The sequence below is a fragment of the Vigna angularis genome, chromosome 6, assembly GCF_016808095.1.
Source record: "Vigna angularis cultivar LongXiaoDou No.4 chromosome 6, ASM1680809v1, whole genome shotgun sequence".
Taxonomy (NCBI): Eukaryota; Viridiplantae; Streptophyta; class Magnoliopsida; order Fabales; family Fabaceae; genus Vigna; species Vigna angularis.
The window spans coordinates 23,868,189-23,888,348 of NC_068975.1; the positions used below are offsets into that span (position 1 = coordinate 23,868,189).

The 20,160-nt window shown below is 33.4% G+C and overlaps 3 protein-coding genes across 3 annotated transcripts; all 3 read left to right on the forward strand.

The window, feature by feature from the left end:
* The first annotated feature begins 1,672 nt into the window (after positions 1–1,672).
* LOC108341508 (protein FAR1-RELATED SEQUENCE 5-like) lies at positions 1,673–2,686 on the forward strand. The gene has a single exon (XM_017579182.2). It carries the CDS (start codon positions 1,673–1,675, stop codon positions 2,684–2,686), a length of 1,014 nt encoding a protein of 337 aa, XP_017434671.2.
* A 231-nt stretch (positions 2,687–2,917) lies between these two features.
* LOC108341510 (protein FAR1-RELATED SEQUENCE 9-like) lies at positions 2,918–4,094 on the forward strand. Its single transcript, XM_017579183.1, has 2 exons — positions 2,918–3,859; positions 3,945–4,094. Exons 1-2 carry the CDS (start codon positions 2,918–2,920, stop codon positions 4,092–4,094), a joined length of 1,092 nt encoding a protein of 363 aa, XP_017434672.1.
* An 8,968-nt stretch (positions 4,095–13,062) lies between these two features.
* LOC108341511 (protein GRAVITROPIC IN THE LIGHT 1) lies at positions 13,063–14,414 on the forward strand. Its single transcript, XM_017579184.2, has one exon. The coding sequence runs from the start codon at positions 13,063–13,065 to the stop codon at positions 14,374–14,376; it is 1,314 nt and encodes a 437-aa protein (XP_017434673.1). The 3' UTR covers positions 14,377–14,414.
* The last annotated feature ends 5,746 nt before the right edge of the window (positions 14,415–20,160 follow it).

Here is a 20,160-nt window from a genome sequence, read left to right on the forward strand (position 1 = left end):
TGCTCGTAAACGATTACCCGAGAGCAAATGAGGTTTTGTACAGAAAGTTGAACTGAAGTAGTCAGTCAGGGTAACAGGGGTGACCACTCTCAAAACCAGTGAGTTTGAGTGACATTTGCACTTGTGTTTGGAAGATCTTGGTGTTTGACTGTTGGCAGATGGTGGTGGGTGATGAGATGTGACCCCAAGGAGTGTGGAGTGACCCCTTATGAGTGGGGAGACCAAGTTGTGCAAGGGATGAATGAGAGTGTTCAAAAAACCCTGTGGTAATCGTTTACAGTGTGCTCGTAAACGATTACCCGAGAGCAAATGAGGTTTTGTACAGAAAGTTGAACTGAAGTAGTCAGTGAGGGTAACAAGGGTGACCACTGTCAAAACCAGTGAGTTTGAGTGACATTTGCACTTGTGTTTGGAAGATCTTGGTGTTTGACTGTTGGCAGATGGTGGTGGGTGATGAGATGTGACCCCAAGGAGTGTGGAGTGACCCCTTATGAGTGGGGAGACCAAGTTGTGCAAGGGATGAATGAGAGTGTTCAAAAAACCCTGTGGTAATCGTTTACAGTGTGCTCGTAAACGATTACCCGAGAGCAAATGAGGTTTTGTACAGAAAGTTGAACTGAAGTAGTCAGTGAGGGTAACAAGGGTGACCACTGTCAAAACCAGTGAGTTTGAGTGACATTTGCACTTGTGTTTGGAAGATCTTGGTGTTTGACTGTTGGCAGATGGTGGTGGGTGATGAGATGTGACCCCAAGGAGTGTGGAGTGACCCCTTATGAGTGGGGAGACCAAGTTGTGCAAGGGATGAATGAGAGTGTTCAAAAAACCCTGTGGTAATCGTTTACAGTGTGCTCGTAAACGATTACCCGATAGAAATCCATATTTTGTACAGAAAGTTGAACTGAAGTAGTTAGTCAGGGTAACAGGGGTGACCATTGTCAAAACCAGTGAGTTTGAGTGACATTTGCACTTGTGTTTGGAAGATCTTGGTGTTTGACTGTTGGGAGATGGTGCTTGGTGATGTCATGTGACCCCAAGGAGTGTGGAGTGACCCCTTATGAGTGGGGAGACATGGTTGTGCAAGGGATGAATGAGAGTGTTCATAAAACCCTGCTGTAATCGTTTACACAGTCCCGGTAAACGATTACCCGAGAGAATTTGACGTTTTGTACAGAAAGTTGAACTGAAGTAGTCAGTCATGACTTGGTAGGTAACGTTTGGACAAAACAATTTAATTTTAGCCATAGATGCAGTGCTATGGGGTTGATGTTGGTATTACAGTTGTGGTAGATGGTGGGAATTGATAACAAAGCATGCAAACAATTAACTTGAAAACATTTCTATAAAAGAAACAAACTCATCATAACACAACATTAATAGAAATTCAGGTACACACCATACACAACAATAATACATTGTAGGTTTGAAATATTACAGTTATCCATTAAATACTTATAATGGTCTTAATATAAAATTATGGTGGACGTAAATGTTGAAGAGGAGGTTGGTTAGGACCATTTGACCTTCATTAAAGGGCTCTTGATATTCCACCACGGTACGTATTACTTAACTTTTTCGAAATGGGTTTATTTACATTATTTTTTTAGTTCACAGTGGTCATTGTCGTAAGTTTGATGAGTGAATATCATTTCGTTTATCTCTAAAGTTGGGTCTAATGTCGACGCACACAATTGATGTGGATGAAGTGAATGAGTATGATGACAATGTTGATGACCGTAATGAACGTTTATTGGAAATGGACCTAACAATGCATATGTGTTTTGAATCAATGATTGAAGCTAAAAAATTTTACACAAACTATGCCATTAGATGTGGGTTTGCGGTGCGGACTAGAACTTCTAAAAAAGATAAAGACAACAACGTCTACTACTTGAGAATAGTTTGTTCAAGGGAGGGCAAATATGTGTCTTCGGTCAAACCAGTGGTCAAAACACTTCCAAGTCAAATTAACCAATGTCCTGCTGGGATAACCATTGCAAAGAAGGACGACAAGTGGTTTATAAGAACCGTTGTTCTGGACCACAACCATGATCTTTGCCCGAATAACTCCAACCTATTTGCAGCGAATAGGAAGTTAAGCATGCAAGCAAAACACACCTTGGAGGTCAACCATGATGCTGGAGTTAGGTTAAATAAGAGTTTTCTTAGCATTGTCAACGATGCCGGTGGCTATGAAAACATGGACTTTGTCGAGCGGGACGCAAGAAACTACATTGGCCAACACAGAAGATCTTTATGTAAGGATGGTGATGGTCAGGCACTCCTACGACACTTTTCTTCAATGAAAGATACAAATAACGAGTTCTTCTATGACATTGCACTGGATGAAGGGAATAAAATTTGTAGTGTGTTTTGGGCTGATGCAAGAAGTCGTGCTGCATGTGAAGAATTTGGTGATGTTGTTTCCTTTGACACGACTTACTTAACAAATAAGTACGACATGCCATTTGCGCCTTTTGTTGGAGTTAACCATCATGGACACTCCATTTTACTTGGTTGTGGATTGTTGTCTTCGGAAGACACTGTTTCATTTGTATGGTTGTTCCAATGTTGGCTAAGATGCATGCGTAATAAGAGTCCTCAAGGTATTATTACTGACCAATGCAGGGCAATGGCCAACGCTATTGAACAAATGTTTCCTGATACGAGGCACAGGTGGTGTTTATGACAGATCCTTAAGAAGTTGCCTGAAAAATTCCACGGATATAGAAATAATCCCACTATCAAAAGCGAGCTACATGCGCTTATATATGATTGTGGTTGTCCAAGAGAATTTGAAAATGGTTGGGAGGAAGTATTTACCAAACATGGATTGGAGCAAAATGAATGGCTATGTAATTTGTACGAAGAGAGACATAAATGGGTTCCGTGTTACTTGAAAAAAAAAATTTGGGCCGGCATGTCTACCACTCAGAGAAGTGAGGGAATGAATGCTTTTTTTGATGGATTTATCAATTCGACAACCACACTTCAACAATTTGTGGTTCAATACGACAATGTCGTTAGGGTAAAGGCCCAGAAGGAAATAGAAGCGGACTTCTCCTCCATGAACACCACTGTTGCATGTGGCTCTCAGTCACCGATTGAGAGACAATTTCAAGTCGAATACACACATGCAAAGTTTGAGGAGGTCCAAACTGAGTTCCGTTCAAGGATGAATTGTTTCATCAAAGACACCTTAAAGGAGGACTTATGGAACACTTACACTATAAAAGAGGAACGAATGTGGGAGGGTAAACGTTTACCAGATAAATTTTACAAAATTCAATTTAATCCCCTGACACATACAAGCACTTGCTCTTGCCAACTATTTGAGTTTAGAGGAATTATATGTCGCCATTCCCTCTTGGTATTTGGTCAAGAAGATGTTTACAGTGTTCCCTCACAATACATTTTGTGGCGTTGGAGCAAAAATATCCGAAGAAGACACACACTAATAACAACATCGTATAGTAATTCCACTAATGAACCACGCATGGAAAGATACAAACTGTTGTGCAAACGTTTTTATGAAATTGCTGAAGTTGCATGTGAGTCTGAGGTTGCTAGTACTCAATTGGAAAAAGAAATTAATTGTCTCGGTAAAAAATTTGGGTTCAGTTCATCCATGACAAATAACATCATTAGTGATGCAGGTCAACTAAGATACGATACTGGTGCATGCACGTCAGTACCACATAGTCCAGTTGGAACATCTCATGTCCTTGTACACAGTCCTGCAACTGTTAAGCGAAAAGGACGTCCACGCACAAATAGGTTGAAGTCCACTATTGAGAAAAGAACCCAAAGAAGAAAGTCGGCTTCATGCACAAAGACTTCAACACCACCCACCGAACAATGCGTGAGTCATTAATTACGTTGAAAATATTGATTAAATACTTTATTTTGTAACAATTTAGTTGTACTTAATAATTTTGTTGTTGCAGGGGGCAAGGGCATCTAATGTTGTTGAACGTGATGAACATGTTCAGTTTCAAGCCGAGTCTATCCAACTATCACAAGATACAAAAATGGGTCATTTTGAATTTTTGTCGTTGTTGTCAGCTGTACATAATAATTTCGATAACATCAGTTGATATAAACAACTTCTTCGCTGTTTTTTTGTGAATTTATTATGTTTTTGTAAGTCATAATGGTCGTCGATGAAATCCCATTGATGAATGTTTGGAATGCATATGAACACACCAAAATTGACTATTGTAATCGATTACTAGTAAGTTGTAATCGATTACACGTTACAGTACATTACAGAAAACTGCCCACTACATCAGTACATATACAACGTCTATAAATTGCAATCGTGTACATAACCGCCCAATCACGTCCTTGCCCAAAAACGTTTACAAAACCTAGCTTCTGTCACTGCAAAACCCTAAACAAAATTAAATGGGTGATCGTGCAACCAAGAAACAAAAGGCATCTTCTTCCCTTGGTGGACGTCGACGCCGTCGGAGTCCAACCCCGTCACCATCCTCATCCCCTCCAACGCCTAACAATGATCTCTTCTCCTCGGATGAGCAACAGGAGAAATATGCCCAACATTTTGTCAATCGTGAAATATTGGAAAGTAAGTATGTAGACTACGGTTACTTTGAAGGAAAAAATTTTCAGTTCTATGACATATTGGCCGAAGCTGGGCTGACTGAATTTGTGTCTTTAAGAAGACATTACCACCCAGAATTAGTGAGAGTGTTTTACAGCAACATGTCAATATCGGATACTGGGGTTATTCGAAGCAAGGTAAAAGGCATAAAAATTAGGCTGAGCCCTAATCTTTTTCAACAACTCACTAAACTCCCCCTGATGGTGTTCGTTATGAAGAAAAACTTGTAGATGAGTGGAAAGAACAATACGATTTTGTTACTGCAAGGCAACTAGTCTGTAAAGATGATGCAGTCATACAATCCAGAATACTAGCGGGCCAAATGAAGGTTCAACCAAGGATACTTCATTACATTCTCACTCGAGTATTAATTCCTCGTGCAACCAATATTGGTCAGGCATCCGAAGAGGATATTATGCTGCGACGGGCATTTTTCAATTCCATTCACATTAACTGGGGACATCTTATTAGATATAAGATGAAAAGAGCATTAAGGGAGAACGCAAAGTTGCCATATCCACATTTGATAACCATCTTCATGGAACACTTTGAAGTGCCTACTGACACTGATCCCATTTCACAAGTGCAAATGTCACTCAAACTCACTGGTTTTGACAGTGGTCACCCGTGTTACCCTGACTGGCTACTTCAGTTCAACTTTCTGTATAAAATATGGATTTCTCTCGGGTAATCGTTTACGAGCACACTGTAAATGATTACCACAGGGTTTTTTGAACAATCTCATTCATCCCTTGCACAACTTGGTCCCCCCACCCAAAATGTCACTGAAATGAACTGGTTTTGACAATGGTCACCCATGTTACCCTCAATGACAACTCAAACACCAACATCTTACAAACACACCTACAACATATCGAACACAAAACTTCACCAGATTCTCAAATCCAGAAACCCTCAATTATATTAACAATGCTATTGAAAAATAAAATATGTGACCAAACCAAAAACTCAAATTTTATATTATTCAACTAAATCCGATACATTACACTTTGTTTTCTTAATCTATTTACAATGATCATTTACTTTCCATTAATCAACTCAATACACATATCACTCTTTTTTTTTTCTAAGCACTACGGTTCCGGTGTATGGAGTCCTAAGTGCTCTTCCCTTGTAACGCCTTCGTGATCCAAGCCTAACATACGTCTTCAAAGGTTGTTGGTTTCTGTCAATGTCATTAGGGGATACAAAACCAGTGTTCAGGGATGGTTCTGTACGAGGCACACTTTGTCCACCGTGATCTTTATTCTGTCGTCTTGCCTTCTCTTCACCCAATTCTGCCTCCAAACCTGCAACCCTCCTTTTAAGTTCTTCAATTAGAAATTCTTGGTCCTCTAAGGCACGCATAAAATTTTCTCTTCGATTTCTTTTTTGTATCTTATTTGGTCTAGGTTGGGCATCCTTTCTTGTTGGTGTTGGTCTGTATTCCTTCTTATCCTTGGTTGAAGCACCAACATAAACATCATCAACAACCTGAAATTTAACCACATATTTCAGACTACACAAGTTTTGTCAAAATATCAAAACATAACAAAACTTCGGATAACAAACCACATACCAAACCTGTCTCCATACACCGTTTTACGAACTTGTCTCTAACACTTGTATTAATCCAATGCAATATTCATGGAAATTTATCAATTGGACCTTCCGGTGGAACAAATAGCTCAAAAAACCATACCTAAGAAAAAAAAATCATCTTAAATTCTACTAAATAACTAAAATCACAAAACAATAAACAAACAATTTACATTTTACATCAACAAGTAATAATTATCTGCAGCATGTAAACACAACCATCCACGTAAACGTTTGTTGTACCTTTGCCTTTCTTCAAGCCTTCTGAAGCTTTGCACAAACTACGTAACAAAAAACGATAAACTAGACTACCCCAACAATAACTACCTAAACCACTTAAGTTGTCAACAATATTAAACATTACGAGAAACACTTTTCCGCTACGTTTTGGAAATAAAATCTCACATATCCCTACCAATAGGTAAAGGCTACAAAAATGAGAACAAGGGATCTTTTTCTTGTGTTTTCGCATTAGAATTTTGTATATCGAATTCACATCCTTTGTTCCTTTACCTATGTATTTCACACATTCAATATTTCCCATTTCTTCCTTTAAGTTAATATTTTCACCATCTGTACTCAATCCCAACCCTAAATAAAAATCATTTTCATTTATATTCAAAACTTTATTTCCAACTAAAAAACCACTACTCGAGTCGTCCCACTTACCCAATAACTCACTCAATATATTTCTACCTAGTTTAACATTCACATTCACATCTAAAAACCACGCAAATGGAGTCTTCGCAATCAATGACCGATGCTCGTCTGTCAAGCGTCGTTCAAAGTACATATATACTTTGTCGAAAAAGAGTGACGAACGGTCAACTGCATCAACCAAAATAAAATCAGCAAAACTACTAAACCCAATAACCAAAACAAAATGATACGAACCCCAAACCTTAACCCAAACCAAAAAACCATGGAACGAAAAACCACTTACCTTCGTCGTCGGACAATGCTCACCGGACCTTGCCATTACGCACGATAACATCTACGAAAAACACCACCTTTACGAAAATGGAGGGAGACAACACGACGCACAGACAACAATCACAGAGAAAGCAAAGTGAAGAGCCAGGGAAACGAGACCTTCATTTCCAATGAAACAGACAGAGGTATTTTGGGATTCTCACTTAAAACAAAACTTACGTACTTCCACTTCCACGGTTTTTAAAAAAATTTCATTTTAAAACAAACCAATAAACATGCGACACGTGGCATTGTAAAAAAAGTGTTAAATAATCGTTGTTGGAATATCGCGATCCTTTTAAAATACTTATCTTCACATGTTCTTCTTTTTCTCATTTTCAGTGTTCCCTTCCAAATAGAGATGAATGACCATGATTCCACCCTTATCAACATTAGAGTTGTATTAACCAATCAACCCATCTCTCCTAAACCTTTTTTTTTTATTTTCCAAAAAATATAAACAAAGTATAATTATAAGAAAATTTTCTGAAAAATAATTTTATAACCAATTCCTAAAAGTACTTTAACTAAAATTACTATGCAAGAATCACTAGAAAAAAAACATATTTTATAGTAATTATTTATACTTATTATAATTCATCATATATAAAAAGAGACGTGATAAATAAGGTAACGTTTGTTATACCGATTGTAATTAAAGCCGGTATAGAAAGTGAACGTGATAACATTTTTGTAATAAATAAGAAAACTTTATATATTGGTTCTAATTATAATTGGTATAAAAATTTGACATGGTTACATTTTTGTAAAAACAAGAAACTTTTTATAGCAGTTTTAATTATAATCAGTATTGAAAGTGGTTTCCAATTCATCCATTGTAGGGGTTTTCTACTTTCAATCCAAAATGACCCTTTTTTCTTCATCTCGCTTCCATCCACAAATCAGAATCCTAGCTGCATAGGAGACATTGCTACCACCACGTAAGAGAGACGTGTCGACTAAAGACCATCGCTTTCACCAACATTGACTGTTGCGACCTAGATCGTCATTGTGGTTGTGCATTCTCCTTTCGAAACTCCGATGCACTAGCAACATTACCACCAACGATTGTTTCTCCCCTTCTTGCTGTCACGCCTGACCAAATATTCACCCTCGTCGTCGCTAAAACTATTTGAATTTGGAACTTTTCTAGTCTGGTTTTTCTTTTTCAGGTGACACATGTAGTGATGCTCAGTTTGCTTGCGGTTTCAGATTTGCAATGGAGAGAGACACGATTTGTAGCTACGTGTGGTTTTGCATCTTGGAAATCCAATCTACTTTGCAATGGAGATGTAACTTGGGGTCGCTATGGTTTGCGCAATCTGTAAAGGGAATGCTTGTGTTTGTTAGCACGTGATGTAGGTTCAACAATGTTGTTTCGTGATGACAAATCTTTGAAATTACCTTCTTTAACGAGGAAAAAAGGAGGTTCGATGAGTTTGGCTAGTGAAAGAGGAAGATGAATTATGGTCGAATGTTTCTATACTAATTATATCTTTAACTAATATAAAAAATGATACTTTTGGTATTAGTTCTAGAACTGATATAAAAAGTTAATACTTTCTATACCCATACTTCTTTACCGTTTGAGAGCAAGTATAAAAAATCTTTTTTTTAAATATGTATAAAAATGTTTTTCTAGTAAATTTTTTAAAAATTATTTTTCAAAACTTTACCCAAGAGTTTGGAATGAGTACCCGGCATCAAGAATTTGGTGAAATGTTTTATTTGGACAAAAAAAATTAATAAATTGAAATGAAATTGAGGCAAAATTTGCATATTGAAAAAGTATAGAAAACTAGTAAATATGATTGAGAGTTCAACCAGAGTAAATTGTGAAGAATAGGGTTTCGAGTTTATACTTGTTTTTATAGTAAAAGTTAAAATTAGGAAAAGGTTGCATATACAGAAATTCAGGGGCGTGTAAATTGAAAAAACGTAGTTTGTCATATCTCATGTGTTTCAGGCCTACGAAAATGCCCCTAAATGCCCAATATCTACTTTTGGAAATAAAAAGTAAGTAAATATCTTTTTACACCTCATAATTGTTTTCTCCACCCTAATAATTTCCTTCTGTACCGAAGTCTCTACTTTGACCTTCCTGTTTATAAAAAAAAGATTATTTTTGTACTATGCAATTGAGAAATGATTTTATTTTTCACGAAAATGTTTTTAACTTACAATTAAGAAAGTCATTTTTTCATTAAAATAACTTTCGGATAGTATTATTGAGAAATGTTTTTTTGAGTTACATAATTTATGATCTTATTTTCTACGTAAAAAAATTTAAATTATGAAATTTAAAAATTACTTATAATTTCATAATTCATAAGTTATTGTTGAAGACGGAAAAAACTTTATATCCTATCAGTTACTGAATTTTAAAAATTCAACACGTGTATTTCCATATTTCACAAATTATTTTCGAGAATAATTTACTTGCTTCCTATTTTAAAATTCCTTTTTAAAATATTTTTATGTTTTCAAAAGTTTTCAATTTTATTCATAAAATCCTTAAACATTTTCAAATGTTTCATGTTTTAAGTAAAACTAAAAAATAATGTTGTAATTATTAAATGATTTTCAAAATGTCAAGTTACATCCGTTAGCTAGACACAAATCTAGTCAACTCAATGGCACCTTCCCTTGCAATACCCGATATATTTATGAAATAAGAGTCTACCTTCTTTTCCAACAAGAGAAAAGTGCGTTACAGGGAAGTAAACTTATTATGTGTCTCTTGTGCATCATTTCTCAAAGTTTAAATGTGTTGTTGTATTTTTTTCTTTGTATAATTTGTTTCTGAGTGAATATATGATTTTGCATGTGAGTATTATTTGTTAACAAATTTTTATGTCTAATCGGTGTCGGATTATGGAATACGTTTTTAGTTTTCTTAGCTTTTTACATTGTCCTTATTACTTCTTTTGAGTTTGAGTTTATTCATATACCACCGCGTTCCCTTTCTATCACGGACATGGTGAATGGTTTATTTGCCATTGACATTATTCTCACGTTTTTTTTGCCTATGTGGATAAAAAGACACATATACTTGAGTATTGCCCATGTTTCATTGCTTTTAAATATATATGAAGATGTTTTGTTATTGATATGATTTACACTCTCTTCCCTGAAATTATCCTGTGTGACCAAATATATATGACAATTTAAATCTAGAGTAACGATACCATGACACACTTTGACATTAATTTGACACAGGCTACAAGGGTAAAATGGTTAAAAAAGTGTAAACTTTTGTATTGTTTCAATAAAGAAGAGAATAAAAAGTAAGTAAGGGTAATGTCAAATGAATGTTAAATATTTAGGTGTGTCAAAGAATCTTTAGTCTTAAATCTATTGCGTCTTTGGCATATTCGAAGAGTTAATGCCACGTTTGCAAGGTAATTATCTTACTTTTATATTGTATTTTGGTTAATAGTTTCATAAATTTAATTGTTCATCTACTTCCATAATAAAATGTTTCCATTAAATTATAATTTGATAATTTTGATAAATTATCATTATTAAAATGTTTCTAGTTGAATTAATGCTAAGTGATTACTTATATTAAAAACAAGGTATTTGAGTTGGGACAGATTTTTGTATTGGATCTCACACTAATGATGACATTCCTTCTTTTTTTTTGTATTAGATTGGAAAATGACGAAAATTATAACCATTGTTGTGTACGTTGTTCCAAACTTATATGTGTAAGTATTGTTATAAAACTTGTGTCTTTATATTTATATTACAAAGGTCTCTTATGTTGATCGAGTTCATCTCATTAAGATCATGTGGCCGAGCTCATATGGCTGGGCTCTCTAAGTTCATATGGCTGGAGTTTCGGTGGTCAACCTCGAAAAATATTTGTTCATGATTGTTTTGTTAGAATTTTACAACAAGTATGTCTTTTATTAAAGTATTTTTGCTAAATTGGTTTAGAGTGTAACATAATGTCAAAATTAAATTCACTATATTACATTCTTATTTTCTTTCTCTTTAGATTGGTGACATAATGATTTGCAATAACCTAACATGTAAATTTGTCTTTTATAGGTAATTATGTTTTCAATACACTCTCTTGCCTGTTTTTTCTTTTCATTTTCTGGCCAAAAATGATGATCTAAAATCAATATTTTTAAGCTTGGTCTCTCCTGGTATTCAAAACATCTACAATAGCTACGTAACATGACTATATTGGTCAACATTGACTTTTGTATCAGTTGGTTACTATAACCTACAGAGAAGGTGTTTTGCATGGACTATTGGTATACTTAACAGAAAACATGATCAAATTAATGGTTCCGATCCAAGAAAGCATAGCATCTACTGGACAATTTACTTTGCAAGATAGCACAAGGAAAAAATCTTTCGACTCGGATAAGCATATCTTACAAGAAATGATGGAACAATTCACTAAATAATTGACATAAAGGCTAGCTCCTCAATTAACTAGCTCCTCAATTAACTAAGATAGTAAAAGTATAAGTAACTGGTATAATGAGACATGAATTTGAGCAACATGTTAATCCAAGAATTGAGTGAGGTTTCAAGAAAGTGGTCTAAGAACTTTTGCTTCACTATTGATGAAAATATTACAACCTTGAATTTTCTTAATCAATATTTAAAATTTTGCATAAACAAATAAGCTGTATCTGAAATCACTGTGGATAATAAGATGTTATACATTTCAATTATTCAAATATTATGAGTAGCATATTTTAAATTATTCCATATTATTTATTCTGATAAAAAAGTATCGTTGTCTAATATTCTTAATAGGGTGATTAGATTTTTGGAAATGATAAAGAAAATGTGTACTTATCGATATAAAATTTGTGATAAATAGTAAATAAATATTTTTAATAGAAACTTGTAAGAAATTGATTGGACTATTTAATTATTCGCTTATGACAGATGCTGTATTATGATTTTTGAATTGTGAATAAAGATTATTAACTAATAATTATAAATGAATTTTATTTTAAAATTAATTGATAAAAGAATATTAGGAAAAATAATATTAATCATTGAGATTTTTTTAATTTAAATTTATATATCTTTATATTTTTTTATGTAGATTTGTGAAATTGAAATCATTTTTAAAATTATATTTTGGTGCAACCCATTTATAATAGCTATTTAAAAAAATGATTTTATTTGTAATAATATTTTAATAAGTAATTCGATTTGAATTTTAAAATTATTATTTTTATCTAAATTTATATATTAAAAAATTATTTTTAAATGACTTTATTTAAAAATTTTAAAAATTAAAATATAAAAATATCTATGTTTTAACAGAAGAAATAACAAATAGACGTTACACTTACCGATCTAATCCCTTGTCATTCCTAATAACTACAAAGAACAAGAAAGAAAAGGAGAATCTTAGTTTTGAAACACGAGAGATTCCCCGGTTCAGCTCTTATTTCCAAAAACAGCAACAATGTAATAATGACATTTAATCATTTTTGTCTCATCTCACAATGTTTCAGTACAGGACACTGACGCATTCACAAGTTTATGTTCTCAAAATAGAGAAACACATTCACAAGTTTCAGCCTTTCAATTGTCAGAGCTCAGAACTCAACACGAACTACCGATGCATCCCACATTACACTTTCATTACTCGTTAGATTTTGTCTATACATTGTTGCTTTTTGTTCTCAACCTCACTTATCTTTTCCCAAATCTTCCTTGGTTTCAATCTAACAATGTGTCTTTCTACAACATTAACTGTGACAGTTAATTTAGCAAGTGTCTAATTAGTCCCTTCTACAGAAAAAATATATACTTAGTTGTTTGTTGAAACATGGATCATTGTCAGAAGTTATAGACGTGAATAGAAGGTTTGATGTTTGCTTATGATGGAATTTGCAAATACCCTGAAATCCAATTCAAATATGTCAGATACTGTTTGCAAGTTCTGTGCTTTGAAATCCATTGGGGTGTTACCCTCTCAAGTTCCCAATCTCCGTCACTTTCACAAGTCAATTTGCGTTGGTGCTTCTCCGAGTGAAGACAGAAATGTTGCAAATAAGGTCATTGAAATGGCTACAGGAGAGGGTTCTTGTTCTGGGGAGGAGATCATGAAGATATTTGACACTGTTTCAGCTCTGAAATCTGCATATCTTCAGCTTCAGCAAGCTCATATCCCTTATGATCCACAAAAGATTATTACCTCTTACCAAGGAGTAGATGCAGAACTTGAGAAGCTTTGCAAGTTCAAGCATGCATACAAGGAGAAGCGATATAGAAAAACCAAGTCTTATTCCAAGGCTTCGTGTTTTGACCTCTTGCAATCTGAAATTGGTCGCAAAGAAGCATTTTTCAGGAAGTTAAACTCTCTAAACAGTGTTAAAGACTCTCAGATTCTAAGGCTGCAGCAAGAACTCCAGGATTTGGAAATGGGGAATAAAAATCTGCGTAAGATGATCAAGAGGATAAGTCAGAAGAGAGAAGCAAGTGTTTTGAGTGCTGCTAAGTTCGAGGATTTCTTCAAGGCTGCTGCAAAGTCCATTCATGATTTTTCCAAACCATTAATTAGCTTGATTAAAGCTTCAGGATGGGACTTAGATATGGCAGCAAAATGCATTGAGAATGCAGCTGTATATTCCAAAGGGTGTGACAAGAAATATGCTTTTGAGGCCTATATTGCACGGAGAATGTTTCATGGGGTTTCGTTAACATCTTATGATGTGAGCGATATTGTGAAGTTTGATGATCCAATTGATGCACTGATGGAGAATCCAAACTCAGATTTTTCAAAATTTTGTGGAACAAAGTACCTTCTAGTTGTTCATCCCACAATGGAAGAGTCATTCTTTGGAAATTTAGATCACCGAACCTTGATATTGGGTGGCAAGCACCCTAGAACTGAGTTCTATCAGTTATTCGCAAAAGTGGCAAAATGGGTTTGGGTTTTACTAGGTTCTGCAGTGTCAATAGATGCCAATGCAACCATGTTTTCTGTCAACAGAGAAAGCATGTTCTCTGGTTTATATATGGAATCTGTTGAGGAGGAAGGAAAGAATGCTGTTTTGTCAGACTTAGAGAGAGCCTCCTACAAAGTTCAGTTCATGGTTATGCCTGGCTTTAAAGTTGCAGAAGCATTGGTGAAATCAAGAGTTTATATCTCAAAAACATGCTTAAAGCTAAATGGTGGTTCTTTTAACTGGTGATACTGTTTATGGACTAAAATTTTTGTACACGAGCTTTTTCTTTACGTGGCATGATAACAAATACTATTAGTTTATGTTAGAACTTAGAACCTAAATCATGTAATCTTGTACCTGTTAAAACTCTTGATATATCTATCTATTAGTTTTTTTACTGTCTCCAGTGTTTAAATTTCTCTATGAATTGTATATGTATGTTTAGTAATAAGACAAACCAGAACGTTATCCATATGAGAATACCATGTTCTCAACCATTAGATGGAGAGCGAAGAAGGTGTTGGGCCTTAAGAGTGTTTGTTGAAACTTGAAACCAGTGTTGGTGTAACTCAAACCTTTTGAACATTTCTACTCCTTACTTTTTTTTAAGGGAAAAAAGTTTATTCCTATGCTTTAAAACTTTGTAACTAAATTAAAACTTGTTAAATACAAAATACTTAATTTAACATTCTCAAATAATAATATGGTCCTAAACTATTTTAAAGTTTATAAAGGCTACAGATAAACACACTTTATAAATTTATGAATTTAATATATTTTTAATTCTTAAATACAAAATTAGAATTTATTTATTATTCCAAAATTTGATATATTTTGCATTACCTCAAAATCGACTTTTGATATCCGTTATTTTCGATATTTAATGTCAAAAGATACTTTAATGTCTTAGTCGAAGACGTTAAATTGATGTTAGAATTAAAAAAACTGACGTTGAAGGATGTCAGTCATAGAGGAGTCCAACATTAATTGACGATCGATAGCACAACAAATTGACGTTTAAATGACACCACCTCTAACAAAAAATGGGAAACATTTGATGTCTGTTACTGCACTAAAAAATGTCATTTGATGTCGGTTATGGTATAATTTGACATTAAATAATGTCTATTAGTGCACTAACAAATGTCAAATGCGACCTTTATTTTAAATATTTTTTTGTTTTTACAATTTTTCTAAACCTAAAAAACAAAAAACTTCTAGAATAATTTTGAATGTTTCTAGCACATATTCAAAACTAAAACTACGAACTAATCAAAACTAACACTAAAACTAAAGTTATCAAAAATTAAACTATCAAAATTAAACTAATCAAAGTCTTGAAGCAAAATACAATTGTTATTGTGGGTCTTAACTCCATTATTCCAAAAGATATGTTGCTCACTCTTATCATATCTTCTTCATTGTGTTATTTGTTATAGGTGATACATTCTTGAAACATTGCAAAAATAACGCAACTTCATTATGTATGCATACTAGTGTAGTTTAATGTGATTTGTAATATGTGAAATATATACATTATTATCTCAACCTAATCATCTATAATTTCTGCTCGAATGATGGTTTTGATCTAAGACATGACATAATAGCCACATGTCCATGAATCTAGTTGCTTGTTATACTAAACTTGATAAAGAAAATAATCACATATCAAAGTCATAAATTGACATGCAAAAATTAATAACTTAAAGATCAATGAATTCCAACATTTAGATATAGTACTTGAATTTGATATGTTTTAGGCTTACCCACAACTCTAATTAAATTTGAAACACAGGTTAATATTAATATAACTAAGTATATGATATTGAAAAAAATAGCACTTACATTTGTAAAATAGATTTCAAGTCAAGTTTCATCTTCTTGTGTAAGGAAAAAAACCATACAATTGTGCATTGTCTTGGTATGATGACCATTAGTTGCCAGTGTGCCCTATCATGAATCAAATAGTTATTTGATTAATTAAGTAAACCTTCAGAAAATATTGCATTTAGTAACACATACTCATCAATATATGGCACAAGGTACATCTCTCTTTTTTAATCAAACATCCATGTTTGCAAATATGTTTGCTTGTGATCAAGTGTATTTTTAGAAGGTTAAATGCTCCGAGGTTCAATAAATACATACATAAAAGCACGACCTTGGTTCACAATGATTGTGTCCATGTACATGTAACAAGAAAGTTAAGTATATATTAAAAAGTCATAATTCTAAGATTTAAATATGGAAGTCAATGTAAAATCTAACATGCATCATAGTTGTATTATTGAAATATTCATATCTTGTCTCCCTCAATGACCTATAGTGCATCATTTAGAGTAATCTACACTGGCACATGACATTAAGGCCAAATACACTTAACTCCTACTCCAACTCTACCAATCCTTTATTAGACCTATGTAATTTATTCATGAGCTTTCCTAAAGGACCATTCTCTACTTCTACCTTGTCATCTTCTTCATGGATAACAGGTTGACACAAGGCATACTTCTCAAGATGGAAGAACAAGGATTTTCAAAGATATGAATAATTTATTTATAAAATCTTACATAAAAGTACTAAGAATAACAAATAGTACCTAGGTGGGCTAAAATATGACATTATAAATGCTTTAACCCAAACTATAAATGTGTCTAAGGCCTCTCCCACGAATTGAATTTCTGAAGTTGGCACAAGCACTCGAGCATAAGAATCTCAAACTTCATCAATCGTCACATGCGTGTAGTGGGACAATAGATAAACACTATGAATAATCTGCCATCTTTCAAATTATAGCCCTAAGACCACTACACTCGGGGGATCTTCATCAACTAATAACTCAAACTAACAAGTGCAGTTAGTATGATCTACAATAAAGCATAAGCCTTTTTGTGCTCATACAATGTCCTGTTAGAACCTCAGTGGGTAACTCCATATTTTATTGGTCATGGACAACTTTTCTTCAAGTGCTCTCTGTATGTGTTGTTGTTGTTGTTCCATGGAACGCTGCTCCATAACACTCATGCGTTGGTTGATTATTTATTCTATTTGGAGCTCCATATTCCTTAACTCCTCCTGACTCAAGGATTCACTACTTATTTGTGAAGGGTCAAAGTAGTCTCAAAGACCAATTGCACCTTCAAGCCACACACATGACCTGAGTGCTTTGGCTTTCCAATCGTCATTGTGAGTATATCATCCCTACCTTGCCCAACAAAGGAACCTTGAGTTTGTTGCTCAACTAACTCATCCTATACCACATAATCAAGTTTGTGACATAAAGCACTTAATATGAAATATGGCTTTAGGTTTAAAGTTTGTGCTTACAATTTTTTCAGATATTAATTAAGCTGATTGTGATGTCATATGTCTGTCAGAGTTAGTTTGAGCAGCCTTCCATACCACGTACCTAGTAGGTGCAAGTATTAGGTTAGGGGACTCAAGTCCTAAAGTCTTTGCATGAGACTTTCTCATTCGTCTCTCTAATAATGCATAGCCACTTCATGAGAATACGTGTGGTGCATCATTAATCTTTTGACTTTAATGGGCTATCATCTTTTTTTCCTATCACACCGTATAAATTTACAACTGTAAATCACAAATGAATACCTTGTGTGGCTATAAAAAAATTTAAGAAACAAACATGCCTATCCCCAGACTCTCTAGATAAAATGAGCTCTTCCAAAATGATTTTCACCAACATTATGTATCATGTCCTCTAAATGATCACTAATTCATTCATCTATATAATTTGTTCCTTCTGAGGTTATAGGCTTGTGTAGTACTTCTCCATACCAAGTCCAAACTATATAGCTCCTCATTATACCGAAGATGAATAAACACGCGTTGCCCAAGTCTTGATGTATTTGTTACGACAATGAACACAAGGACAAAAATATGTCATGTTCATAGAGATTGTGTTCTTGAACATATTGCAACAACTCATAAACTCTCTTTTCATACTCTTCACCGATGCGACATTCATTCATCCAACTTTGATCCATACTATGTTTGTAACAAACTCTATCAATCTTGAATTTTTAACTCTCACAAGGTTAGACCTTACCTATTCGAAAAAAATATTTTTCATAATTTGCTAACACATAAGAAGTTTAACATCATTATTTTGATAAAGTTTTGACAACATTTTGCACTTATCTCTAAAATACGTGAAATGAAAGTGATTACTCATAACCACAATCAAGTATGCCCGGAGAACAATACAAAATGATCTCAACTGAAATTTTATCAAATTTATGCATAAACTTCAATGTACATTTTATAGCATATTATGAAAAATAATTATTCTGAATTGTCTAATCGAACAATTCGAGATTTAATAGAAACGATTATAAGTTTAATCATTTATACTAAATCTCAAACGAAAACTAAGGTTCACTCAGTGTTTAACTATCATTATAATAAATCTTAATATAATTAAAATTATTTAAACATACAAGATCTAATAATAAATCTAAATTTCATACTACAAATATTTTAAAAATATAATAAAAATAAAAAGTCAAAATACACAATAAAAAAGTTGTCTAAGATAAAAAAAATAATGATAAAGACAAAATATAATCAATTCCATATACAAGAAACAAGAGATAAATTGCAATGAGAACTAAAAATACAATTTAATCAAATCAAATTTCTAAAAAATTTGGCTAACTATATGCAAACAGTGATATCCAAAAATTTGACAAAGAGAAACATCGAAATCACATTCAACAACCAATCAAAAGACAAAGTGCAATGTATATTAGAAACCAAAAACTACAAACTAATCGTGCAAATTGGAGAGTGGTGCTCCCACCCCATTGAAGGAGTCGTCGCCGATGAGGAAGAAAAGAGAACTCGTCGTTATTCAAAATAATGTTCGTGAACGAAAACAATCTGTCTAAACAAAAGAAAATCATACCCAAAGCATCTAAGTGATGTGCATTAGTGTTAAATGGAGCAAAAATTACATTTGGTAGTGGTTGCACTTGTTGCCAAAATAGTTCGAAGGCTTGAGAAGAGAGAGTGAGAAGAAACAGTGGAAGGTAAAGGCTCTCTCGTGTTGTTTTCTAAATTCATAAAACAACACAAGATGTCAGGCTCTAGGGGGCGACGTCATATCACATTAGACGTCGAACAAGTAGGAGGTCGGCGTTTAATGGATACAAAAAAATGACTTTTGTATTGCATTTTTTAATGATTTAAAAAGTATTAGACATCTTAAGTAATATAACGTAAGCCAATTGATTTTCTAATGTCATGATGATACAGTCAAGGTCTTTTCAGGAAACGTTTTTTAATGATTTAAAAACCATTAGACGTCGCTCACTTGACTATCTTACGTCTAGTGGGTTATGACGTCAACGTATTGACTTTATGACATCAAACTCTTCATTCCTTTCCCAACTGAATTTTTAAAATGTTTAAAAAGAATATAATGTCATTTCCTAGACTATTCGATGTCATATGGGTACAGAAAATGTGTTTTCAGTTAAGTTTTTTAATAATCTAAAAATCATATGACGTTGGCACCCCATAAAACATACGTCTAAAGTGTATATGACGTCGGCTATGTGGATGGTCCGATGCCCAATTGTTCATTTTATTTACAAAATTGTCACCTATATTTTTTATGTCGACTTTTTTCTGGGCTAAAGTTGAATGTTAGACATTAAAGCTCATTTCACATCAATGTTGGTTCTCAAACTTTAAAAATGAATAAATATAATCCTTTAATTCAAAGATATTGATTTTTTTACACATTAAACAGTATTTCAAATTGACATTTAAGTTTAAATGTGTTAAATTATATAACAGTATTTCAAATTGATATTTAAGTTTAAATGTGTTAAATTATATAAAATGCTCAAATGTTAATCTAGAACATATTTAAAAGGTTAACATTATTAGATTAAAAATACTATATTAATTTACTTTTAAAATTTGAAGAACAAAATATATTAAAATTTGATACTAAAATAAATTCCAATTTTACCTAAAAATTTATGTATTTAATAATTTTCAAAT